Source organism: Pyrus communis, chromosome 16 (genome assembly GCF_963583255.1).
Source record: "Pyrus communis chromosome 16, drPyrComm1.1, whole genome shotgun sequence".
NCBI lineage: Eukaryota > Viridiplantae > Streptophyta > Magnoliopsida > Rosales > Rosaceae > Pyrus > Pyrus communis.
This window is the reverse complement of record NC_084818.1, coordinates 5,612,283-5,634,148: the sequence shown is the minus strand read 5'-3', so window position 1 is coordinate 5,634,148 and position 21,866 is coordinate 5,612,283. Positions and strand designations below refer to the sequence as shown.

General features: G+C 38.3%; 3 protein-coding genes, 1 non-coding gene and 1 pseudogene across 4 annotated transcripts; 3 read left to right on the top strand and 2 right to left on the bottom strand.

Moving 5' to 3' along the window:
• The first annotated feature begins 1,094 nt into the window (after positions 1-1,094).
• Positions 1,095-3,402, top strand: LOC137719685 (laccase-22-like; annotated as a pseudogene).
• A 31-nt stretch (positions 3,403-3,433) lies between these two features.
• TRNAR-CCU (transfer RNA arginine (anticodon CCU)) lies at positions 3,434-3,506 on the bottom strand. Its single transcript has one exon. It is a non-coding gene; the product is annotated as a tRNA-Arg (tRNA).
• A 1,894-nt stretch (positions 3,507-5,400) lies between these two features.
• On the top strand, positions 5,401-7,675 carry LOC137720593 (transcription factor DIVARICATA-like). Its single transcript, XM_068459683.1, has 2 exons — positions 5,401-6,289; positions 6,872-7,675. Exons 1-2 carry the CDS (start codon positions 5,925-5,927, stop codon positions 7,353-7,355), a joined length of 849 nt encoding a protein of 282 aa, XP_068315784.1. The 5' UTR covers positions 5,401-5,924; the 3' UTR covers positions 7,356-7,675.
• A 4,712-nt stretch (positions 7,676-12,387) lies between these two features.
• On the top strand, positions 12,388-12,852 carry LOC137719684 (uncharacterized). The gene is made up of 2 exons (XM_068458729.1): positions 12,388-12,585; positions 12,703-12,852. Exons 1-2 carry the CDS (start codon positions 12,388-12,390, stop codon positions 12,850-12,852), a joined length of 348 nt encoding a protein of 115 aa, XP_068314830.1.
• A 3,977-nt stretch (positions 12,853-16,829) lies between these two features.
• LOC137720392 (coronatine-insensitive protein 1-like) lies at positions 16,830-20,390 on the bottom strand. The gene is made up of 3 exons (XM_068459456.1): positions 19,389-20,390; positions 18,342-18,813; positions 16,830-18,005 (listed from the first exon to the last, which is right to left on the bottom strand). Exons 1-3 carry the CDS (start codon positions 19,859-19,861, stop codon positions 17,199-17,201), a joined length of 1,752 nt encoding a protein of 583 aa, XP_068315557.1. The 5' UTR covers positions 19,862-20,390; the 3' UTR covers positions 16,830-17,198.
• Positions 20,391-21,866: the final 1,476 nt, after the last annotated feature.

Sequence of the window (21,866 nt, the reverse complement as noted above, 5' to 3'; positions counted from 1 at the left end):
TCTAATGATCCCAAGAAGAAGAAAATAGAGCACACTCTTAAAGAAAGCTCACAAAACAAACTAATTAGCAAAGCTTTTCTTATTTAGCTCTAGGCTTTGTTTTTCCTTGGATGATTTACAATGCTTGAGGACTTGGGTATTTATAGCAAACCAAATGAAAGCTACACCACACACTTACTTCACCTACAACATCCACCTACTTCACCTACAACCTCCACTTACTTCACCAACCTCACACACTTACTTCACCTACAACATCCACCTACTTCACCTACAATTGACATTGATTCTCAACATACATGTGATTAGCATGATGATTAAGTTGCTGGTCAAATTTGCGGGCTTTGACGCATGTTTTAGTTTGAACACAAGACAGTTACGTAGTTCACGTCATGTCGAGATAGAGTCACATATTCGTAAATTAAAACTTTCAATAACAACAATCAGATTGATTTTAAGTTAGATGTTCACATTCTAATATGGTATTAGAGTGAGTGTTTATTTTTCTATTCAATGATATGGCATTTATACAGACAAGAAATTGAACCCTCGAAAAAACAATAAAAAATAAATCCTAATGACTGTAGTAATCCAAAATTTTGTAAATTCCTAAGTTATGCCTTGAAGTATCCCCTAATAAGATCCAACCCTTTTTGTCTTCCAAAGGTACATTCCAAGACCATATATTGTTTCATGACATATTCCTTCATGAACAGCTCTGCTTTCATTGGAAATACTGTTCCTACAACCAAGTTAGCTGTCTGGAAAACACAGTAAAGCATGGTATGATTACTACATTCCCTTTTCAATTTTATCCGTATATGAAAACGACGCGATTTTTATCTCTCAAATCATAATATAGCTACAATTTTCTCTTTTCACACTTAATTTCTTGAGTTACTAACTTATGAACATTTGATTTTGAATTTGCTAAAGTTATTGGTGAAATCATAGAACTCAAAGTTCTGGATTTTTTTCTTCAGGCATCTGAGGCCAGAACAGGCAAATGGCGCGGAACAGTAGGGGGCATTGTTGAAGCTCCTATAGACAAAGTATGGAGCATGGTTTCTCAAACCAAAAGACTAGCCGAATGGATGCCGATGGTTGAGCGCTGCACTGATCTAGCTGGAGAGGAAGGCGTTCCAGGATATGTTCGGTTAGTCTCGGGCTTCATGTTCCCTCAAGACGATGGAGACAGGTCATGGATCAAGGAGAAGTTGGTGTCCATGGACTCATCACAACATAGTTATGCGTACAAACTGGAAGCAAGCAACGTAGGGTTGGATGGGTCTGTAAATTCACTGAAGCTTGTAGATTATGGGGATGAGTCAACCCTAGTTGACTGGTCATTTGAGGTCAACCCCGTAGAAGGTGCATGTGAGGACAGCACTGTAGATTATCTAGGGTTTCTGTATAAGTCTTGCATTAAGAGGGTTGAAGCTGCTTTAGAAGCAGCATCCAAGAAAGTTTGAGTAGAATGTTATTGTACATGTTTTTGTTTAAGTAAATAAAAAATAAAACTCAACTTTCTGTTCTTTTTCTATTCCTTTTCGTACACCTCTGCTATGTTGAACTGAAATTGTTATGGTTTCAAGGTTTTAGAGAGGCGATCTAGTATCTAACTACTAATTGATCGAACACCGATATTATTCTTGACTTAACCACTTGTACAGTCCAATTGTGTAATATGCAATTCACACACATCAGAGAGCTCCTAGACAAACATGGACTTCTTAGGGATTCAATTTCGAACAATGTTGTTGGTTGCCTTCTTGTATACGGCATTCGTTGAGTCCTTGATTCGACACTATAAGTTCAGTGTCTTGTTTCAAATTGAGCTCGCATGTATTGATGTTTCAGTACTAGTGTAACATTAATGGCTGGATTATATATGCAGGTGGTCTTCAAGAGCACAACAAATCTTTGTTCGTCGAAGCACATCGTCACCATAAATGGGAAGTTCCCCGGACCAGCTCCATATGCAAGGGAAGATTATACAGTAATTGCAAAGGTCACCAACCATGTGAATCAGTGTCACAATCCACTGGTGAGAACTATTCCATTCCCACAAATATACAAGAAATCTTTATATATGCGGAACTGTTCCTGTCACGTGACAATACTGAATGACATAACAATTTAACTAAAAGATGATATACATCCAAATTTAAAGACCGATTTTACTTTTTTTAAATGTCTGTCATTTTTTAATTGAATTACATTGTCATCTTAAAAGTTGATGAAATCCTAATAAATTAATCATATAATTTTGGTAATGGAAGGCATGAGGTAAAGCAACTTGGAACTAGTTGGTCAGAAGGGCCAGCATATATCACACAATACCCCACACAACCTGGCCAAAACTATATCTACAATTTCGCACTTACAGGCCGAAGAGGCACACTTCTTTGGCCTGCACACGACTCTTGGCTAAGGGCCGCTCTACACGATGCTATGATCATCTTGCCTAAGAGAGGCACTCCTTACCCCTTTCACACACTTGTGAGGAAAATTTGTGATCTCGGGTAAGTTGAGGCGGTTCCGGTCGCAATATGTTGCACTGTTGTCCAATTTAATATGTCTAGTCACAACATTCACTAGCTCACAATATATTGAAATAATCAAGTTTAGGCCGAACTGCTAAATGAGGTCTACTGATTGCAGCTAAATGGAGAAAATCAGATGTTGAAGCTGTGGTCGATCAATCTATATAGTCTGGCCTGCCACCAAATGTCTCGGATGCACACACCATCAGTGGCCATGCCGGACCTTTTCCTGGTTGCTCTTCTCAGGGTACTGAAATGGGGGGCTACACCATACATGTTGAAAGTGGCAAGACCTACTTGCTACGCATCGTGAACGCCGCGCTGAATGATGACTTGTTCTTCAAGGTAGCCGGGCCCAACCTAACCGCTGGAGAAGTCGATGCCTCCTACACTAAGCCGTTCCAAACTGATACAATATTCATGAGTCCAGGCCAAATCACAAATGCAACTCTAACAGCAAACCAGGGCATTGGCAAGTCCTTCATAGCAGCCTCTACTGCCAACGTCCAATTAACCATAGAATATTCGTTTTTTTCATCATTTCTGTTGGTGTAAATCCATGTGGTACATCGGTCAATGGAAGCAAACTAGTAGCTGCCATGAACAATGTTAGCTTTATGATGCCATCTATCTTCCCTCTTCAAGCGTATTACTACAACGTAAAGGGAGTCTACACACTTGATTTTCCGGCAAACCCTCCAAATCCTTTCAATTACACTGGCATATCTCCGGCGAACATTCAGACCAAAAACAGGACAAGAATATACCCGCTGGAGTACAAATTCGACTGTTCAGATTGTGCTAGATACAAGGTACTGCTGTCATAGCACCAGAGAGCCATCCAAAGAAAAAGTAATATTTTGTAAAAATGACCTGAAAAATGTAAACGCGCCAGATAGGGGTCGAACCTATGACCTTCTGCTTAGGAAACAGACGCTCTATCCACTGAGCTACAGGCGCTTGTTGATATGCATTGCGGTTGAGTTATATTTAATTGATCCAAGCGAGTTGGCAAAAGGCAATAGAAAATTGAGAATGACAAACCATTTGTGTCCTCCAACACACCATTGTTTATTCTTGTTCATGTTTTCTGTTTGACTTATTCAGTTTGATGGTCAAAAATAAAAATAGTGTAAAAATTAGCTTCCTAAAGTTACGAGTATTCTTATGAAAAGTTGGAACCGTGGTAGCTAATTTGTTTGGTATACCAATAAAAAAAAGTCAAACTGCGTCGTATTGGTTTTATGTGGTTTGATTCCACTGTAATTTTGAGCTTATGTAAATGTATCAGACCCAACATCCACTTATATATTTATCTTTATATTGTTTATACATTTAGTACTACAATAGGCTGATAACTAAAAGTGTATGTTCAACTTTGAAGTCAAGGGAGAGTTGCGAATGAGGGTTGGTTAAGTTGATAATGATCGTTATTTTTGCTAGATTAAGGCTTATATTTAGGTCTTGTTGTCAACTATCGCTCTTGGTAGGCGATTTGTGAAAACCAAAAAAAGAGACTAGAACCCCTCTGTAAGTCCTCAAAGAAGCTCGTAGTATGCCCTAACCCTAAATGGGTTAGCCTTCCCTCTCCCTTAACCTTTTGTTACCAAAAGAAAAAAAAAAAGGATGTCAAGTGGGAGTTTAAAGCAGTTGATTTAGTTGTAACTATAATAGTTATTGAGCTTTGAAATTTATGTGCTAGAAAATAAAATATATGTAGCAGTCACAAAATATTTTGTCATAATTGAGCTGATGAAGTTGAAAAATGTAAAAGAAATAAGATTCAACCCAAAGAAAACCATAAAAATTAGGGGTGGGTACTTGATACCGAAAACTGAAAGAAAAATACGAATCAAATCGGACCGCATGAAGCGGTTCGGTTTTTTTATTTTGAAATGGTTTCCGCTTTGAAACCAAACCACATTGTAGGGTTTGGTTTTAATTTTGGCAATTGAACAGCTTCGCAAATATTAATAAATATTTAATTAAGTATTCATATTAGATGTCATGTTTTAATAAACCCAAAACCAAATGCATCGCAAATATTAATAAACATTTAATTAAATATTCATATTAGATGTCAGATTTTAATTGATTATTTGCTAGAGTCCATACATTTAGTATAGACTCAACCACACTAAAATATCATCGCTATATTTAGTCTTCGACAATCCCCTGCTTAGAGGCAATGGTGCTCTGGCCTCTCGATCTCATGACTATTATATTTGCAAGAGAAAGAATTTATAGCTTCCTCATAGATTTTGGTTTCTTCACAAACATATTTGCAAAAAGTTTTGGTTTCAGTTTCGGTTTTGATTTCGGTTTCACTTTCACTCACAACTTATTCGAACTGTGTCCACTACTAATCAAAATTAATGATTCTTGCTGTACTCAAATTCAATTAAACTGTTTTACTGTAATTGGTTTGGTGACGATTTTTAAAAGTAAAATTAATCCAACACGAAATCCGAACGATATCCATCCGTACCTAATTTAACCAAAATATCAATTAATGAATCATACTTTCAAAATGCCTTGTTTCTCAATCCCATTACACAAAAGCCACAGAACACAACAGAAACCCCCATTTTTTTAAACTTTAACGACTCACTCAGCAGATGGATAAACATCCGAATTTTAGCCCCCCCTCCCGGCAAAAAAGGAGAAGAGAAATCCAAACCTCTCTGACTATTCATGTCCCCACAGTCCAATCCCACCGCGCCGTGTGTCACGCATCACATCTCTCTCAACTGATGTATCGTACACTCACACAGCCATCACAGAATGCAACAGTTGCTGAAGTGGTTCTGATCAATTTCTTTGATTCTCACTGTCCTTTCCCAGTCTATATATACACCTATATATACACATTCATCTTTTCCTCTTCCTTCTCTTCAAAGCAACGAAGCCAGTAAATCTTTTTTCCCGCTTTTCTCAGCCGTAATTCCCCTAGAATCTATCTTTTTTCTCAACTGGGTATTTTATTGCTTTTCAATCCTTCACCTTTCAGTCTTTTTCTGGTTAAATTTCACAAGTTTTCAACTTTTTACGATGTGGGTTGCTTTCAGATTGCTATAAAGCCCTCACCCTTGAGCTTAATTTCGTTCAAATCCCAAAATTTCATCTGGGGTTCCCCCTTTCTCTTTGGGATTATACCCAACAAACCAAATCAGATTTTTCTCAGGGTTTTCCAAGGTTCTCCCCGATTCCCAAAAAGTGGATTCGTTCCAAGATTCTTTGGTTCATGCTATCAAGGAAAAAGGAGATTCTTGATTCCCAGTAAAAATTCTGAATTGAATGCCTTTTTAAGCTTTACTTCAATGGCCTCCGACTGAATAAGTGAAGCAGTTCCTGCATATTTTTACGACTTGGAAAAGCATGGAGACCTTGTATTTCTTCCAGGAGAGCCAGGGCTCGGAGTGGACTAAGGAGGAGAACAAGATGTTTGAGAGTGCTCTAGCTATGTTCGATGAGAAAAGCCCGGACAGGTTTCAGAGGGTGGCGGAGATGATTCCGGGGAAGACGGTGATCGACGTGATGAAGCAGTACCAGGAGCTGGAGGAAGATGTTTGTGAAATAGAATCCGGGAGGTTTCCTATTCCTCCGGGGTACCCTCAGTCTTATTTCAGATTGGAGTTAGGGGATGATCGGGATTTTGATGCTAATCGAAAGAGGCCGCTGGCGGCGAGGGGTTCTGAACAGGAAAGGAGAAAGGGAATTCCATGGACACAAGAAGAACACAGGTTTATCTCCATCCATTTTTTTTTTTTTTTACAATTGCCTTTAATTTTTGTGCTAGTTCTAAATTCAAGTAAATGGAGAATTCTTACATGCAACGTAGCATTAATGTGCAAGACCTATTTAAAATGATTATTTCATTTTCTATGAAAATATGTGGATTAAACTTGTGTTTTCTTTATTTTTCAAAGTAGTTTTTATGGAAAAACGATATTCTAAGCTTACCCTAATCAACCGGAAGAGGATCCAAAGGGTGCAATGGACGACTAATATACTGTCAAAGCCAACTGACCTAAAACTTGCTCTAGTTTGCAACTAATTTGTTATGAACCACTCTAACTTCATGTTCTAGATACAGTTCAAAAGCAGTCATCTATTTAAATCTTCAAATCCAACTTGATTTTGATGTAGCGGAGTGATTTCCGCACTCCTAGTTTTACCTTCTACTTTCCTCGGCCTTAATTATGACTCTTGATTCTCCTCGAAGTATGGTGGTGAATAAATATGTTAGTCAAATCGCAATTGTCTAGATTACAGTTTGATTTCTTGGTATGTTTTTTGACACAAATTGCTGGTATGAATCATAGGCGATTTCTGATGGGACTTCTAAAGTACGGGAAAGGGGACTGGAGAAACATCTCCCGGAATTACGTGGTCACCAAAACTCCCACACAAGTAGCAAGCCATGCTCAGAAATACTTCATGAGGCAGCATTCAGGAGGGAAAGATAAAAGGAGGCCAAGCATCCATGACATAACTACTGTCAACCTCACAAGCGATGCACAGTCAGAAACTAACATGCCTCCTTCAGACCAGTTTCTGCCGGAGCAGAAGTCCACTGAATCGCTGAACGTGTTACTTGACTGGAATGCGGCTGATGATGAAGGAGCTGCCATGGGTTTCGACTCTACCCATGGCAATCTCTTTGATCCATCTCCGTATGACGTAGATGCAGATGGAATCAAGATGCAGCTGCAGAAACTGTATAGTCGCGCTCATTATGCTGCTCATGCCACACCTCAAAATTCGCTGTATCTAATGCAGTCCGCAAGACATCAGATTCATGGATAAAAACAGGCCTGTTTGTTGTCTTCATGGATTGAAAATCCAAGTAAATGATTTTCTTCAGAATTTCTGTGTTCGTCTTTTTATCATGTTCGCGTTGGATTGATTAGTTAATAAGGTTTTCAATTTCGTACGTAGTTCTTGAACATTGCAGAATGGTAAAACTCCAGTAGGCCACAAAGTGTAATGACTGAAATGTGAATGGAAATGAATGGTAAATTGCTTTTTCCCTTCAGGAATTTGCATACCGCCCCCGGATGTTTTTGAATATTTGAGTTGTAAAATAGACATGTATACATCCCGTAACTATCCAGCAAGATTTATGCCGTACCGTAGAAATCCCGTATATAATATATGCATGTATGTATGATATATTATAGGCATATTTCAGGCATGCGCATGATCTTACCTTTTATATCATTTTCTTTGCTTTATAATCCTTCTTTGGTCTTCATGTGGGTACAGATTGAATATTTGCATGATTTGAGAGACAGAATCCAGAACTTTACATCTCCAAATCAATCATATAGACAAAGAATAAAGTTACAAATATCTACTCATAAGAATTTACATTTTTTATTTTTCCTATTGTTTCATAATGCGCGGTGACATTACACTTGAAAATTTCAGTAAAATTGTATAATTAAGGTATATATATTAAATTAAGTGCTATCAGCGAAGATTCGGCTTTCAAAAAACTTGAAGAATCTCATATTCTCGTGACAAATGCCTTACAAAATGACATGGTAGGACAACCTGACCGAATTTCCTCCTGGATTTGCACTTGGGATGGCTGAGGTTGATCTTAGATTAATCTGTGGTTGCATCACACGTAGAATGATCTTGCAACCACTAGGGAAAAAGCAGACATGTCATTGGCCGATGTGGCTGCTGACTCACTCTGCACTCTTTTGAAAATTCCACAGTATCTAACGTATTGCTTTACCTTTTCTTCCCATAAAAATTTTTACTTTCCGACATTGTTTTGCTTTATATGCAAAAACGACTTGCCCTCCACTGGACCACTACTAAGATGCTGAGTTTGCATTCCACTCGATAAGCATCCATCTGCGTCAATCCATCGTAGGATGCAGGATCTTCCACGTAAGAAATGCCAATATGCATTTTTGACATTCGGCAACTTGGTCCTTTGCTTTGATATTTTTTGCTGTTGGAGCCAATGCCACTGTTGATGGTGGCTACACTTTTTGCGTCATCATTGTGCCATTTGTTTCGGTCTAGCCAAGCATTGTGCTTTGCTCTTTGTAGAGTGTAATGATTCGTTTAATAATTATTTCGTTTGATTTCAAAACTCTTAACATTTTACTTCGTTGTGTTGTAATAATTTGTTAGTTTGTATGTGGCTGGCCATGTTGTACTTGTGTATCAATGTGGATTTACTTCTAAATTCTATTCAATTCTAACATCAATATAAGGTGGGAGAAGCTCACTCATGTGTGTATCGAGTTTTATTTCAAAAGATTTTGGTATTATTCATAACAAACCCTGATATGCAATCCTCTATTATTTTTTACGAAAGCTCTACCATATTCATGTGTAAAGCATGCACGGGATGAACAGAGTGTTTAATGTGCAACCAATGATCCAACGGCTAATAGTTCAATGACTACGAATATCATTGTACAATATGCACTAATGCATACTAAAAAATCTCCTAGTTTCAAAAGTAGAATTAAGTTCTTTTGTAACTATTACTAATATCTAGCCAAACAATAAGTAAGCCTCTACTATTTTGGCTACTTAGATGAATCTAATGAATATGGATTTGAGTGCACTAGAAATGTTCTTTTGATCATCAGGTGATTAAAAAATTCATGATCACTCAATCTTAGACTTGATAACAAGGGTGAAGAATAAATAAACATGTTTTTAATGTCTAATTTCTAACAGTTAATATCAAATTCAAATATGATTGATCATGAGTCTTTAGTCACCAGTGTCAAAGAGAACGAGACTCTTAATTTCAAAAATGACATCATGGTTTTTTGTTATTCTAACAATTAATTATGAACTCATTTGAAAGTGCTTTTAAAATGACTGAAAACACTTTTGGTAAAATCGATTTTGGGTTCCAAAAGCACATTAAGTGGTTTTTGGAAGAAGTATCAAATATATGTTTCTTGCATGAAGCACTTAAAAGTGTTTTTTAAGGATCCTACTTGAATTTTTACAAGGGATTGATTTCAAAAACATTTTCACTAAAGGCTTTTTTAGTTATTTTGAAAACACTTCCAAATGAACCCTATGTTGTGTAATATGGTACGACTATGTTTGTTTTATTAGAGTCGTTTTTCTCTACCGACTAAATGTATGGACTAAGATCGAGTGAAAACAACTTAGTGCGCGTTATTGTCACTTTTGCACATATCAATTTTGTAAACACCACACACTCAGCGTTAAAAAGTTCCAAAGCAACATGAGCAACTTGATTATCCTTTTTAACATTTAATTGTCTAGGTATAGTCCATCTTTCTGCAACTAGCATGAGAAAGCATCTGGGCCCTTTATTCCAATTTTGATCAAACCTTTGAGAAAGTTGAACCGTACACCTTTGGCTTCCTTCTTTTTTTTTTTTAATTAATTTCATGTGTAGTAGCTACACTAGGTTCCAATTTTGATGTCGTCTTCATCGACCTCGCATGGGATTTAGATTAATCTGTCAGGAAAGATTGTTAATCATAAATATCAAATTAGGTAGAACTTAGATGAATCGGATACACCGTTACGGTAGTATCTCAATCCAATCTATTTCATATGGCATAGTGTCAGTGGATAGGGAAGAAATTGTGGCGGTGCACCTGGTCATTTAAGTTGCTCTCCTAATTAGCAGACAAATTCGTGTAAGATTTTGCTCATTATATGAGACTCGTCCTTGTCAGACAGCGTTACCGAATATCTTTTTTTAAATTAGAGGATAGAATAGGTGACCATGTTATACTTGCATACATGAATGTATAGTATATAGTTAAATACAATAACTTATTAATTTATCAATGTATTAATAACTTATTAATTTATCAAGATATTCTTTAGTTTCTTAAATATTGTATATTATAGTTAGTTTTTCATTTTACGAACTAAAAATGCTATGTATTGTTTAACTAAATTCCATAAATTACAAACCCTAACCAAACACGAGAAGAGAACTCCAAACAAACGAAGAAGATTCTCACAAATTACTCTCTAACTCTCAAATTCACAAATTAACGCTCACCAAATTGCCACACGGATATAGCACGCAAAATAAACTAACCCTAAGGTCCTATTTTATAAAGTATAGGATTTAGGTCTACACAAGAATCCTAAAAGGAAATAAAATCCAAAACCTAGTAGGCAAGAAAATCAAATCCTTATCTTATAATGATAAAGAATCCAACAAAAAAATGAAAATCCCAACCCAAATAGGACACAATTGGCCTAAATAGGATTCTAAAATGAAATATGTAACAAACCAATTTTTTGCATCACTCTAATTTGAGCTGCAAATCACAACAATACATTGCGGAATTTAACCGTTGAATGTGTGCTAAAAAGTTTATAGAATTTAACGGTGAATCTTAGCCACTGAAAAGACATAAACCACGGTCTAGTGGTATCCCTCTTCACTGCCAAAGGAACATTTAAACTACATTATTACTTGCCCATTGTGAGGCTTAACCCACTCCCCCACCCATTTAGTGTAAATAATATTGTTTAAAAAAAAAAAAACATAAACCTCATATTGATGTATAGTAGGAGAGAGGATCATCGCCGGATCCTCCAATCACATTCGTTCATCGTATATCGTACGGCCAGTTTTTTTCAGGTACTATTTATATTCAATTTTAAATAAAAAAATTTACAATGATTTATGACCGCACGATGTACAATGAACGGATGCAGATCCTCACGAAGAGATTCCGGCGAGGATCCTCTTGGGTATAGTAGAACTCCAAAGTCTAATACCCTGACAATAACTTGTACTTAACGCCATCTCCAACCGAGGGCTGGCCAGAGGGCTCGTTTTAGCCCTCTGGCCCTCCAAGATATTAATATTTTAATAAACAGTACATGGCTATATTTGTCTCCATCTCCAACCGAGGGCCAAATGGCCAAACATAATTTATTATTTAAATTTAAAAACTACAACAACTTAAATTTAAAAACTACAACTTATATTTAAAAACGACGAATTAAATTTAAAAACTACAAATTAAATTTAAAAGAATGGTGAATGAATGGTTTAGGTGTTTATAGGAACAAAAATAGAATTTTTAAGAATTAAAATAAAAAAAAAAGGCCCAAAAAACCTATAAAAAAAAGTTTTTAAAAAAAATATTTGAATCCAACGGTAACTGGCATCAGCTAGCCGTTGGATTCAAATTTTAGTTTAAGCATTCCTGTTGGTTATAACCAACATGATTGGTGTTTTTTCTGGCCAGCCCTTTGGCCCTTTCAAATTTTGTGGGGCCCTCTCAGATTCCATGAGCCATTTGGCCTAACCCTCGGTTGGAGACGATTTTCGGGCTATTTTCGGCCCTCTGGACAACTGAGGGCTAGCTAGAGGGCTCGTTTTAGCCCTGCCACAAAAAACTGTCTCCAACCAGGGGCCAAAGGGTCATAGGGCCAAACATAATTTATTATTTTAAAACTACAACTTAAATTCAAATCCAACGGCTAAGTGACGTCAGCTAGCCGTTGGATTTGAAATTTTCTTTTGCTATAAATAGGGTGGATATTTGGCTATAATTCACACAACTTTGAATTCAATCTCTTTCAATTCAAGTTTACAATGAATTCCAACTTTGGATCCTCTTCGGATTCCAACTGGGGGTCCTCATCCAATTCCAAATTGGAAGCAAAATGGGCGCAAATGAGACAAGAAGATAAGGAGTGTGACGAAGAAGTTCAAGTAAGGCGTAACAAACAAAACATAGCAGCAGCCATGGCTACGGTCATGGTGTGTCAGCCAACTGAAGAACAACCTCAATGGGGTGGCTTTATTGTTAGTCGTTCTTACAAACCACGAAACAGAGCGATGTCGTATGCCAATCTGATGAACAACTACTTCAACCCCAACTCGATGTACACAGAAGAGGATTTCAGACGTCGCTTCCGGATGAGGCATCATGTCTTCGAGCGTTTACTTCATGATGTCCAGCAAGTTAATTCATACTTTCAACAGAAGTTGGACAGAGCAGGCCGCCTTGGTTTCTCACCTCATCAGAATGTTACTGTTGCACTTTGAATGATGGCCTATAACACCCCAGCTAATTCGATGGATGAAACCCATGATATGTTTGAGTCTACATGCCTTGATACTCTTCAAAAATTCTGTGACACAATTGTTCAGGTTCACAAAGATGAGTACCTCCACGAGCTAAATCAAGAAGATCTGAATCGGCTCCTTCGCAAAGCTGAAGACTGTGGGTTTCCGGGCATGATAGGGTCATTAGACTGCATGCATTGGGATTGGAAGAACTGTCCCACCAGATGGCAATGAGGCTTTAGCGGAAGGTCAAGAAAGCCAACTGTTGTGTTAGAGGCGGTTGTCTCATATGACATATGGATTTGGCATGCTTTCTTTGGAATCCCTGGATCCCAAAATGACTTTACAGTTCTTGGGCGTTCACCCTCTTCAATAACTTGACGGAAGGTAAAGCACCTTAACTTCACTACTACATCAACAACCGTCAATACAATATGGGGTATTACTTGGTAGATGACATCTACCCAAAGTGGGCGACACTTGTCCAAGCAATTCCAAACCCTAGGAATGACGCAGAAAAGTTGTTTACCTTACACCAAGAGGCATACCGGAAAGATGTTGAGAGAGTTTTCGGTATTCTACAAGCACGGTGAAAGATTATTAGCGAACCGGCAAGAGGGTGGAGTCGAGAAAATTTGGACTTTATCATGATGTCTTGCATCATATTACACAATATGATAGTGGAAGATGAGCGAGATGAGTATATTGATGAAGAGTCTGATGACAACCAAGAATATCCAAATAGGTCCAAGAAGGGCTCATGCAAAAATATATGATGGGCCTAATTTGCGTTTCAATTGAAAAACTAGTAGTATCTCTATAAATGAGTACATAAGGTGTTATAGAATGATACGTTCTCGTGCCACAAAAAAGTACCTACAACATGATCTTGTTGCACATCTTTGGGCCAAAAGAAGCATGGAGTAGGCGTTTAAGTTTTATGTTGTTAAATGTTTTTTAAAATGTTGTTTAAGTTTCATGTTGTTAAATGTTTTTTTTTTTATGTTGTATAATATGTATGTTGGTTAATGTTATTTAATGTTATTTCATATTGTTTAATGTTGTTTCATGTTACTTAATTTAATTTAATGTTGTATAATGACTTAGGAAGTTATAGGAAAAAAATATAATTTAAAAAAAATATGAAACAAATTTTGTGAAATAGAAGTTATAGGATAAAAACAGAATTTAAAATAAAATAAAGCAACTATGTGAAATAGAAGTTGTAGGAAAAAAATGGAATTTAAAAAAAAAAGAAACAAATTTTGTAAAATAAAAGTTATAGGAAAAAATAGAATTTAAAAAAAATATTAAAAATAGAAGTTATAGGAAAAATTTTGTAAATAAAAAAAAATAATAAAACTATAAAAAAAAAAAAAATTCAAATGCAACGGCTAGCTGACGTCAACTAGCCATTGCATTTGAATTTTTTTCTTAAGCATTCATGTCGGTTATAACCGACAGGAAAACTGAATTTTCTGGCCAACCAGCCCGGGCCCTCTAGCCCTCTCCGATTCCGTGGGGCCCTCACAGATTCCAGAGCCCTCTAGCCTAGCCCTCGATTAGAGACGGTTTTCGGACTATTTTCGACCCTCTGCCTTCAGGACCCTTCGGTTGGAGATGGCGGTTGTCCAGAGGGCTCTTTTTAGCCCTCTGGCCCTCCAAGATTCTCCAAGATATTAATATTTTAATGAACAGTACAGGGCCATATTTGCCTCCGTCTCCAACTGAGAGCCAAAAGGCCAAACATTATTTATTATTTAAATTTAAAAACTAGAACAACTTGAATTTAAAAACTACAACTTATATTTAAAAATTACAACTTAAATTTAAAAACGACAAATTAAATTTAAAAACTACAAATTAAATTCGAAAACAACATTAACTTAAATTTAAAAACTAAAACAATTTAAATTTAATATCCATAATCAACATCATCTTCATCATCCACTATCGTAGGAGTATGGTAAGAGGTAAACAACTGCTGTCGGCTCATAATTTCTTTTTTTTTCCTATCAAAATAGGTCTTACTCATTGGAGTGTAATTCGAAGTGTTCCTTTCTATATTCTTATCATTCATCTCTTCTTGTATTTGTTTTGCCCGTTCTTCATGCCTACGCTTCATTTCTTCAGCCTCAAGGGCATTTTGCTCCGCCAATAATCGCAATGAGGCCGCCATTTCATGTTGAGCGGCGTAATTATCATTTGCCTTGCCCTTTTCCTTCAACATTCATGCCTTGTTTCGTCCCATAGCCCTAGGTATGGAACCTTCACCCGAAGACGGATTTTCTACCCTTTTTTGTTGAATGGTTGGAGATCCATCTTCATCCATATCTACAGCTGATGATGCAGTTTCGAACACCGGCGTAGGAGCTTTCTTTGGTGGATCTTCAAATAACACCCACCCTTTACAAATTTCCCAACAACTGTGAAATTGAAAGGGTTTCGAGCTGCTCTCCATATACAATTCCTTCGCTTGGCGTACCTAGAAAAAAATTAAAGGAAATTAAATGTAATATAATTAAATATTTAAAATAAATTGTGAAAACACTTACTTCGTCGTAGTAATTAGCGCCGCTTTCATGTCTACTTGCGGCTGCTAACAATGCTTGATGCCATTTGTTCAAACTTGGCTGAAGATGTTTCTTCCCTCTGGAAGAACAACTCTCGTGGTTTCGAATATTCATTGAAGTGGTGTCTTCATAGAACTCTAAGTATTTTTTGGATACACGAGTCCAAACACCGTCATTTGTTTGACAATTCCCCCTCATTCTATCTTCCGATACCCATCTATAAGCCTTGCAAAGAGATTCATCTTCTTTTCGGGTCCAAGCCCTACCTTTCATTGCAGAATAAGCCATTTCAAAATTATTAAAAAAATTGAAGGATAGATTTTTGAAAGAGGAAGGAAAATATGAGAATTGAAATGGTAGGAATGGTGAAAATTTTGTGAGGAATGGTTTAGGTATTTATAGGAAAAAAAAATAGAAATTAAAAAAAAAAAAAAAAAAAAAAAAGGCCCAAAAAACCCTAAAAAAAAAAATTTGAATCCAACGGTAACTAGTGCTAGCTAGCAACGGCTAGCTGACGTCAACTAGCCGTTGGTTTCAAAATTATTTTTAAAAATTCCTGTCGGTTATAACCGACAAGATTCCCAGTATTTCTGGCCAGCCCCGGGCTGGCTTGCTGGTTGGCTGCTCTCCAGCCCTCTAACCCTCTCCGATTTCGTGGGGCCCTCTAAGATTCCACAGCCCTCTAGCCTAGCCCTCGGTTGGAGACGGTTTTCAGACTATTTTTAGCCCTGTGGCCCTCTGAACCCTTCGGTTGGAGATGGCCTAAGGGGCCAAAACTTTGTCCCTTCACAACCAACCATTCATGGGCGTAACCAATTGTAGAGAATCATTTTTCTCGACATAGATGATCACATGATAAAAAAGATAGACACATATCGTTGTACGAGAGAAAATTTCCTCGACTACAAGTTGAGTTGCGTATAATTCTTGCAGCATTGTAGTTCATTACCATGGACGAGGTCCCAACATCACTACCTAGCCATTAACGGAGATTTTGCTACTTCTTCCTCGGCTGGTTTTTTGCTCCAAGTCCAACACTGTGAAGAAAGATGCGAACTGGAACACAAATACATGTATTCTACACTTGGTGTGCAGTGGGTTGCTTGCTTGTTCCCTGTTGGCTTAATCTTGAGGTGTCAAATGATCGACAAGTTGTCGCTGCATTAGAGCATCTCCAGTGGTGCTCTATATCAATCGTACAGTCCTCATATATGAGATCCAAGGCCTTCCGATGAATCTGAGAACAAGATACTGCAATCAACGGTGGAGATTGATTGTGAGTTTTGGTGCCTTTTTACAGATGGAGATCAACGGTTTATAAACCTCAAATTTAGGGTTTTTATTATACGGACTTTTTCATTGAAGACAATACTCCGTTAAGTGCACAAAGACTCCTTTTAAACCCACAAATGAGTTCTCAAAGGTGATGGTGGGAGTCCTTAAATAGGGACTCCCATTAGAGATGTTCTTAGCGCCAGTGGCGCATAAACCATGTTCGTCATCCAAGTTTATTCTGCGATAGTAACAATCAGCAGCTTCACATTGTATTAGAACTCAAGTTGGGAAACAAACTCGACGAAGTCGGAGGGTATGACAAGAACAACTAAGGTAGGAATCAAACCATGACAGATTCACAAATTCTGGCAAGCAAAATCACTCTTCAATTTTATTCAAAAACTTGCAACATCGCCACATTGCGCTCCAGAAAGTACAATAGTTTCCCAGCAAGATTGTCCTCAGCAAACAAATACCAGTCGCTACAGGCTTGAAATTGAAGCAAACTGTCCGGAAAAGAGGACCGAAACAGTTTGGGGTCAGAGTGCAAGTGCTTTCAGATTACACAGGGTAACTCAAACTTATTACAGAACTAAGAGTCTAGAAATAAAATTGAAAATATGAAATCGAAACCCTCTAAAGAAAAGTAAAAAAGTTACATGAACTTATAAACAAGGCATGGCAAGAAAATGACTGCTTGTGGAATAAAAAAAAGAGGTTGTATTTACAGATCTAGAAGGAGAGCAAGGATGCCGGATCAACGGGAATAACAGTGTCTGGAAAATCTGTTCTCGGTCCAGCAAGTGAGTAGTATGCAAGTATATGGGCTGGATGCTCGGCTCCCTGCTGATCAGGATCATCAACTCGTCTCGGAGGAATCAACTCGATATTCCAAAATGGGCGAGCCATTGCCAAAAGGTCGCGACCAGTAGCAGATCCTCTGTACCCCTGCACCCACAAGTACCTAAGGGAAGTCAGTTGCATTACAGCATCAGCGAGTGCACGCTCGCTGAAGCAGCAACCCCTCATTTCCAATTTTTGCAGGCTAGGGCAACCCTTTGAGAAAGCCAAAAGCCCTGCATCAGATTCCCCAACATAACCCAGAAGCATCCATCTCACATTCTGACTGTACTGGCCGACATAACTCAGTCCCAGATCAGTCAAGCCCCCACGACGGAGATACAGAGCAAACCTACGGAGCTTCTGGCATCCCCTCAAAAGAGCTCGAACCCCATTGTCAAGTGGCAAATCTGTTATTGTCTCTTCTCGGTCCAGCAAGACAAGGCGAAAATCACAGAGATTTTTAGAGTAAGTCCCAATGTATTCCAGACATGCATTGGTGATGTCCGATACATAAACAGCCACGTATTCGAGCTCTAGGCAGCCCTGTGCCAGGGCCATCAGACCCCGTTGTGAAACAACACCTTCTTCGTGCTCCATGTCTGGTTCATCTGCGCCCCGCTCAATTCGGAGCCTCCTTAGTCTCTTGCAACTCCGAGCAAGAACTTCTAGTCCTCTATCTCCAATAACGTTCCTTGTCTGCCGAAAATATAACCAAATTAAAGTTTTTAAGTAAGTTTCAAATACGAATCCTGCTCCAAAGCAAAATCATTCAAGACACTCCTGATGAGAATGAAATTTCAAATGAATCTTTTTGGTATCTTAAAACTTAAAACCTATATATAACTAAGCACAATAAACAGAGCATTATTTGTGACCCATGTGAAATATTTGATTTAGTCACAAACAATATAGCGAGTTCTTGTACTAGTATTCCAATCAATTATTGTACTTCGACACACTCAACATGCGCATTTGCATGCACACGAAAAGACAACAAATTAGAAAGCAGAAAAAATGGTTTTGTAATCCTACCTCGAGAATTTCCAGGTTGGGGCACCTTTGAATTAATGTGCAGTGGTCCTCAGTGTCCAGCAACGCATAAAGAAGATCGAGCTTTTTGAGAAGGGTTGCGAATGGGAATACTATTGGCATTTCATTCTTTCCCATGTACGTTAGACCCAGACGGCAAAGTTTTTGGGGTAAAGTTACAACAGAGTACCTCTCTGATTGCTCGTTGAAGAAACCCCCACAAAACTCTTCCAAGACAGCTGCATTACGGAAGAAGCCCACTAGATCCAAGATTTCGCAATCACTAGTCTTCACAGAGGATAAGGAGCGACAGTTTTTGGCTATGTGTTCAAGGTCTTCGATTTTGACTTTGATAAGATCCGTCATATAAAAATTCAGAGTCTCCAGGACAGTGTTGTTCTCAGCAAGCTCGTGTAGCCAATTGCCGTCCTTCTCCTTTATGGAGCTCTCTTCCAAAAACAAGGTCCTCAAATTCCTACAAAAGCATATAATGATAAAAACAACATCTTTTAACGTCTCTCCAGAACAGTTACAGAAAAAAAATTACTTAGTTGAGAATGATTGCAAAAGCTGCATTAACATGTATACAAGAACAAGGGTTCGTGGATGTGTGCATGCGATGTTTACTACACGAATGCCCCCCAAGCAAGTTCCGAAATGCGATGTTTTGGGGATCACAGAAGTGCTAGAAACTGCCTGAAACAAGGCTTTCGCGAACAAATAACAAACGAAACAACATGCTGAATTGTGTGAGAGATAATGATAGAATGAAAGATCCATAAGCAATCCCTGCAACTAAAATTTATAATCAGCAATGTAATTCATACTGCTGCAGTCAGGCTATAAAAGTCCCTCGTCCAAACATAGAATTATTTAATCGATACTCGAAAGAAAACTTCAAAGAGTAATGAAACTATGCAGCATGGAACAATATAACTTTGTGCTTCAATTTTTACCAAAACAATGAATGCATCAAACGTTTCTGATTGAACCCACAACAAAATTCACCGCAAGTAAAACAATTTCACATAAAGTTGTGAACTTTACTACCTGCAGGAGTGGCCGATGTGGAAAAGCCCATCGGTGGAAAACCCTGAGCACTTGTCGAGCTTAAGCACCTGGAGCACGCGCCCGCGCGTCTCAGCCAGCAGCTCCAGGTCCGAATCCCTAACAATCATCCGCCGAAAGTGCAGACACGTCAAGCGGTGGAAGGAGTCGGCGATCTCCCTCACCCACGGCGTCACATACCCTCCCCAGTCCTCCGGAATCAGATTGAACATCGCCGCCCTCGGCTTCCCCTTCAGCTTCAGCGACTCCAGGTGCTGAAACCGCTGCCGCAGCCGATCGGGGGTAGTGGTGTAGCAGAGAGCGATGGTCACGTGCTTCCGCGTGAGCGCGTCGAGCTCGTACCACCGCTTGCACACCAACGACACGGCGTCGCGGTCCTTCGGGTCGTGCAGATACGGCATCACGACGTCCATAACGACGTCGGAAATCCTACACCGGACGTTTCGGTCTTCCATTGCTAATAAGAAACGTCGCCGGACGAAAATACTCTCACTGAAAAACACTTACTGCTATTTATAACAAAAAGTTTCAGAGTCAAAAGTGGGAAAATATTTGAATGCTTTAATTCAAGTTCAAGATCGGGTTTTCGGAGCTCCGAATCCCCAACTCCAAATATTTCCAAAAATAGAAACTGGATTCCCAAAACCAGACCCCTTAACCGTAATATATCCAAATCCACTTCCAAAAAAAAGAATCAAAACGACCACGCGCCGCCGCCGCCGCTTACAAAATCACAATCTCAGAGAAACGCCGCAACGTGTTAAGGTACGAGCAGGGACAAGGGGAAAGAGAGAGGAGCGAGAAGAAGCACGATCTACGAGAAGCTCGCGCGGGAGAATGGAGTCGGCGTGGACACGAAGCGCATGATCTGAGAAGACGGATCTGATACAGCGGAAGCCGGCGGCGATTGAATCGGACTTTGAGTAATTAGGGGTCCTTACTAATAATCATGCGCCTCATAAAAACAAAAGGGAGGGGAATGTAGAGGAAAGCGGGTAGGGGGCGGAAAAGATAAAGGGAAGGCGACAAAACAAAGGCATGAAACAGTCAAACGTCGTCGTTATGCATTTGGAGGGATGAATGGGAGGTTGGAAACGTGGCGATTTGGGATTGCTCGATGTCAGGTGGTGCAATTGCAGTGTCACTGCAGCAGATGCTGTCTTGGAGTGGTTTAACTGTGATGTGAGTGGAAGGATAAAAAATTAGCAAAGTAGTTTGGTTTTATTATTTGATTTTTTTTCCAATGTCAATCTTTGATACTATTGTTTTTCTTAAATTGGTTAATCGCGATTTTAGTCATGCAAGTGATATTTAAAGTCAATAACTGAAATTAAAGTCGTAGTTCAACCGACTACAGCTGAAGTTTTTTTCGTGCTTGAAAGATATCTAGTACGCTTATATATTCTCATTATATGTATCTTTTTAAGATAAATAATGTTTGCATTCTCTTTTAGGGCAATAAATTTATTTATTTATTTGCAAATAACACAGTGTGAACTTTCATAATCGAAGTCGTTAAATTCATCAAGTCATGGAACTTAGGCAATTTTAATCATGTAGATGTAGATAAACTAGTTTTGCCCTTTGAAATCTGCTTTAGCTTTAACCAAGGTTTTTGCTTTATTTGTTTTCCTTACTGGTTCTTGCTTTTGTTATTTTATCAATTTATATGTGACAAGGACGTTCATAACTTGGAAATGGATCCTCTCCGGATCCCTCCTTCCTAATTTATCAAGTTCGGTGATTTGGATCTTTAAAATTTGATTCAACGACTACAAACAGAGACTCACTTTAAAAGTTATAATAATTTTAACCGTTGAATCAAATTTCAATGATCCGGATCTCCGGACTTAATGGATTAGAAGGAAGGGATTCAAAGAGGATCTCTTTTCTCATAACTTACCTAGTTACAAGATCAAATGAACCCATGAAAAAGTAAAGAACGAAAATCCAATAATCCAGAAAGGAAAGTGGGCAATCTTTTAAAGATATAACCTGTCCCAAAGAAACACTTTGTATCTTTGTTTTTGGCATAATTTGACTTAGGGTAACCAAAGGTAACAGTAAAAAAAAAAACTTTGGTACAATTGTTTGTCTAGAGCAGGTCTCATTATAGGTGATATTATAATTGGAACGAGGTGACGAAATTATAAGAGTCTCGTTTACGCATGACATGATTCAATGTATCTTACATTGAGCAAAGCTCAAATCTCACCCATTTCAACGGTCAAATTTTTTAGCCTTTGGGCTCTGAACAGTCAAAACAACAATAATAACGTTTTTTTTTTTATTAAGAGGAGTCGGCATAACGAATTCAACATAAAATAAAAATGTCGGTTGTCGGCTATCGACTATCGAATGCGCTTCCTCTCCTCCTTTATTTGAACTTGAGATGTACAATGTAATATAAACTTACACAGACGGAATTTGCCTCTAAACAGTCAGATTGAAAAAAATCTC